At 57.7% G+C, this 4,807-nt stretch overlaps 1 protein-coding gene across 2 annotated transcripts in view; it reads left to right on the plus strand.

The window, feature by feature from the left end:
- Nucleotides 1-204: 204 nt before the first annotated feature.
- The window catches only part of ROR2 (receptor tyrosine kinase like orphan receptor 2), a 212,987-nt gene continuing 208,384 nt past the window's right edge, over nt 205-4,807 (plus strand). Inside the window, exon 1 of one of the 2 annotated variants that reach the window (XR_004316424.1) lies at nt 205-943. Coding sequence is in view for 1 of the 2 variants with exons in the window: in XM_032471033.1 (XP_032326924.1) it covers nt 856-943 (88 nt within the window). In the remaining variant the exon portion in view is untranslated. The remainder of the gene's footprint in view (nt 944-4,807) is intronic. The other variant, XM_032471033.1, reaches the window with a different exon arrangement.

Below are 4,807 nucleotides of genomic sequence, written 5' to 3' on the forward strand. Positions count from 1 at the left end.
GCTCTGCAGAGAACAAATAGTGTTCTGCCTTCAATAGGTAAAATTACACAATTTGCTTTTAACAGTAAACCCAAAGCGGCGGTGGCTTCAGATAGCATCGCGCTCCCGAGGGGTCCCCTTCACGCAGCTCCACTCCAGGGGTTTCTGAGCTTTTGGGAGGGACGCGGTTGTCCCCACCGGGCGCAGCGTGGCGACGAGGGCCCGGGGGAGGGCGCCGGCGGCGGGGACGCGGCCTGTTTCTTTCCTTGAAAGTTTGGCTTCTCTTCCTCCCGCGCCGCGGGTTTCTGGGACTCGGTGGCTCTTTGATTTGCCCGGTGGAGGCTGGCGGGGCGCAGAGTCGTCCTGGGTTACAGATTTATGACCAGGCCCCCGGGGGTCCCGCCCCCTAACGGTGGGTGCCAACTGGCCCGGGCTCTCTGCGGCGAGGGCAGCCCCCTCGAGGGCCGGCCGGACGCCCCCAAGTCTCCACCCTTGCGGCGGAGGACCCCGCCGAGCAGGCCCGAGGGCAGGAGCGGAAGGCACGTCCCGGTCCCGGCCCCCCGCTCCCCGCGCGCCACGCCCGCCGCAGGCGTGTCCCTCCGGCAGGGGGCGCCGGCGCCGGCCTCGCTCTGCCCATCGGGGCGGGCGAGCCTGGGACCCTGCCTCCCCGCTCGCCCGCGGTCCGCCCCCCGCGCTCGTCCCGGCGGCTGGAGCCGAGCGGCGCATCCGGGCGGGGAGAGGAGGAGGACCACGAGTTCCTCGAAAGGGACCAAGTCGCCAGGCGCACGGGAGGAAGGGCGGCGGACGCGCGGCCGACAGGGCTGGTGGCGCCCGGACCCCGGCAGCCCCCGCGCCCCGGCCCCCACGGCCTGCGGCATGGCCCGGGGCCCGGCGCCGCCGTCGCTGCGCGTCCCGGCCGTCTGGGCGGCCGCCGCGCTCCTGCTCTGCGCGTCCCGGACCTCAGGTAGGACCGGCGGCCCGCGCCCGCCCCGGCGCGCCGCCTCCGCGCTCGGGCAGGGGGCTTGCGGCTCGCGCGCCCGCTCTGCCTTCGCGGCTCTGCCCGGGCCGCCGCGCCGGCGCCGGGGCTCCCAAGCGAGGGGCGCTTGGAGGGGCCCCTCCGCGCCCGCCTCCCACCCCCCTCCCCCCGCCCCGGGCTGCTTTCAATAAGGCGCCCTCCGGGGCGGCTAAGTGCTTCCAGAGGCTGGGGCGGGCGGCGCCGGCGCCCGCGGGGAGCCCCGAGCAGAGGGTTTCCAGGGGTCTCGGGTGCGAGCGCGGCCCGGCCCCGGGGTCTCAGATGTGTGTCGAGGTTCCCACAACGTCGCCTCGGCCCTGCTCCCCGAGGTCACCTTCCAGGGCTCCGGCCCGCGGCGCCCCGGTCTGCGCGGGAGTGCCCCCGGGGCGAGCGCCGCGGTGGGACGAGGCCCAGGGAGGGGGGCTCCGGGTCCCCGCCGCCTGGATGAAAGGGGCTCTGGCTTCCCTTTTGTTGGCCCCTCATCCCCTCCCCCACCGCCGGGAGGTGGCCGGAGCGGCGTTTCCTGTGCCCGGGGGTCGGGGGTCCCGGATCCCCCGGGCGGCCTTTCGGCTGCTGGGGACCTGGCCTCCTTCGGGCCGGCCAGGAGGGGTGGGCCCGGCCCCGGGGGGCGTTCTCCTCGAGGGTCGCGCGGACCCTGGGGCGCACAAGAACCTAGGGTGCCAGGCGGTCCGGATCCCGGGGACAGCCCCGTCCCGCATCGAACACCTTCTTTCCCGCCCCCGCCCTATTCCGCACTTCCCACAGGGCGACGGGGCCTCCAGGTTCAGAGGCTGAGGGGGTCGACCTCACGTCTCAGCCATGTGTGAGCCGCCCCTTACACGTAAGTGGGTCTCAGTGTCACCCACCCCATTTCTTCAGGCAGATGAGAACTAGGCGCAGGAAGGGGGCTCAGCCCTGATCGTATTCTGCTAACTGCGCGCTCCAGGGACCCATCCTCCAATTCAGGAATTCTGGGCAGCCTTTCCTGTCGGGGGTGGGGGTGGGGGCGTCGTTTGGGTTTAAGCAGGAGTTGATTACGTCAGACATCCCTGGTTACTTAATTTGGGAAGGGGGTTTGCAATTATGTCGTTGTCCCTTAAAGCGTAAACCGCTCAGGGTGCACAGTGCAACAGTAAGTAAACCACACCTCCTGAGTCAGTCCGTGGGGTTCTGACAATGTCCTTGTGGATTTCTGCACCCCTCCCCCCGCCAGAGGCCCTCTCCCCTTTGGAGTCAGGGGCTACGTTTGCTGCGCTGTGGGGGTCGGGGGAGAGGGGGCTTAACCTGAGGCCTCGACGTGCGGTTGCGCAGCTTTGGCGTGGTGGCCACACCGGGGTTAATTGCCCTGCAAAGCTCTTAACGTCGCTACCAAAGGGAGGAAGGGAGGAGGGAGGAGGGAGGCGGTTTTAGTTGCATTTGCCCGGGAGGAGTTGGAGGTGGGTGATGTGAGGAAGAGTGATGGGTCTGTTGCTTAAATCAAGCTTGTGACAAGAACTGGAAACTTGCTTGCACTTTGGGCCGAGTAGTTTAAACACTGCCTTCCTTTCCCGTCGAATTTAAGAACTCTCAGAGGAACAAAGCAATCCAGTGTCATTTTCGTTAATTTTTGAACCCTGTGTGGAGGTAATTTCCTTTTTTTCCAGTAAATAGTAATCTCTATCGGGGAAGGAGGAGGGGAGCTGTTTGTAATTCTCTTCCTTCTGGAATGCTAGGTTAGCTGGAAATTCGAAGAATATGATCATATTCAAAAATATGAACACAATTTTATGATTACAGGAGATTTGAGTGTTTGGCATCTTTTCTGCTTGTAAAGAGGAATCTCTGTAATTTGAGAGTATTTTATACACAAAACATAAATTGCTATGTAAAAATATGGAGAGGTTGTTCTGAAAGGTTTTGTAAGTTCTACATTTTTATAGAAGGCTCTGTTCTCTAAGGAGACAAATACCTGATGTGGGACCGTGTGCCCCGCCTAGGTAGGACAGGCTGGGAGTGGGAGTTTTGGGGTCCTCCCTCCCCGGATTTTGATAGTGCAATGTTTATTTCTGGCCCGGATCCCTGGAGTCATGGTGGTAATAAATAATGATAGTGATTCATTTGGAAGTAAATAAATGAAAACATCTTGAATAAGAAGACTGTGGAAAAAGAAAAGTCTTTTTTTATATGCTATATAGTAAGGCCACATGTTTTTCTTATTATGACTGTGTACCAAGCAAAGCAGCAGCACACATTTGAAAATGTTCAGAGCAAGTGCAAGTTTAACCCTCGCATCTACTTGATAAAACATGCGATTCTGGACAGTGAATATGACTGACCCTGTGTGACATTCAGTGTGAGCTGCTGTATTAAAGTCTTCATAAAAATGGTGATGGGTGACCGAGGGGCTCTCGTCTGAGAGGCTGTCTTGATTATTAAAGCAAGTCACAGTTAGAAAACCCACAAGAAATCTGCTTAATACTTTGCGTGCAAAAAAGCAACGTGGGTTTAAAAATGTGCCTTTACCAGGAGGAGCTTTTGGTGAGAGTGATCTGCAGACTTAGGAGGCAATGTGAAATAACATTTCTGGTTTTACTGTTAAAATGGTTTTTGGTTGTTTGCTCAAAGTACCTCGGTCATTGGTGTCTGTATGTCTCTTTTAGGGTGTGATTTGCAGTGAATTACTTGTTCCCCATGAACGAATTTGTCTCTTCAGCTTCGATTTAGTCTCTGAGACATTGAAGCCTGGCAGAGTTCGGGTTTAACACTGCTCGGTCCTTTGGAATCTTTTTCTGAGACCAATGGCTTGGAAGTGCAGGATTAGGGGAACAGCCTGCTTGACAGGTATGGAAGATTAATCCCCTAAAGGGGGGTGTCTCAAGCCAGCTTTTAGCCTGAGAAGTGGCCTGCCTTTAAAATGCATTCCGTGGGAGGCCAGGATGTGGAAGGTTATCATTATCATCGAAATGGGGCCTGGGTGTGGAAGGCTTTGGCCTCCCTGATCTGCAGAACCCAGGCCAGTCTGATGGAGCACAGGAGACTGGTGTGCTGTTAGTCCTTTTCCCTGGGAGAGCTCTAATCACATCATTCCAAGTTGTAGTCAGGGAAAAGAAAGCGGGCTACGAAGTGTCATCTCCATCCAAGGTTTATGAACATCTTCTAAAACGTCCGTTGATGTCAGGGGCCTTTTGGTGTTTATCTGGTCCGTTCCCTGGGGACCCGGAGCTGGACCAGCGCAGCATCCTGTGATCACCACCCGGAGAAGGGCTGGGCTGTGAAGCTTTGCCTTTACCCCGCTGTGCCCCACGGGGAGCTCCTTATGGGCTGTGATGTGACTCCATTCCTGGTAAAGGACGTTATCATTAAGATATTTCCTTCTTTGGGGATCCTGTGGTGACCGCCAGGTGGATTCCATGAATACCATGCGTGGAAGATGTCAAAGCAAAGTCACCAGGGGGCTTCGCTTTGCAGAGGAGGCGGCACTGGCTGAGTCTGGATTTGGCATGGCCAGTGGCAATTTCGTGAAAGGACAATTGGGCAAAAATTGGTTTTGAAAACATTGCTTCTCAGTGACTCGTTGGGCTCTTCGGTTTTGTGTTGTTGGACGACAGTGCTGTTAACAGAAGTGTTTGGAGTTTAGTGGGTAGTGTGGGCTCCTTGAGTTTTGAAGTAAAAACTTAAGCAACAAGAGAAGGTCTGGCCCACTAATTACGGCTGCGACTGCCTGGGGTTTGTACCAGCCTCCTTCTTCTAACATGTATTTATTTAGTTTCACCGAGAAGCTCGCCAAGTTGGAAATAAGGGCGGGCCAGCTCTGCCTGCATGCACAGTCGTCATAAA

This window comes from Camelus ferus, chromosome 31, assembly GCF_009834535.1.
Source record: "Camelus ferus isolate YT-003-E chromosome 31, BCGSAC_Cfer_1.0, whole genome shotgun sequence".
NCBI lineage: Eukaryota > Metazoa > Chordata > Mammalia > Artiodactyla > Camelidae > Camelus > Camelus ferus.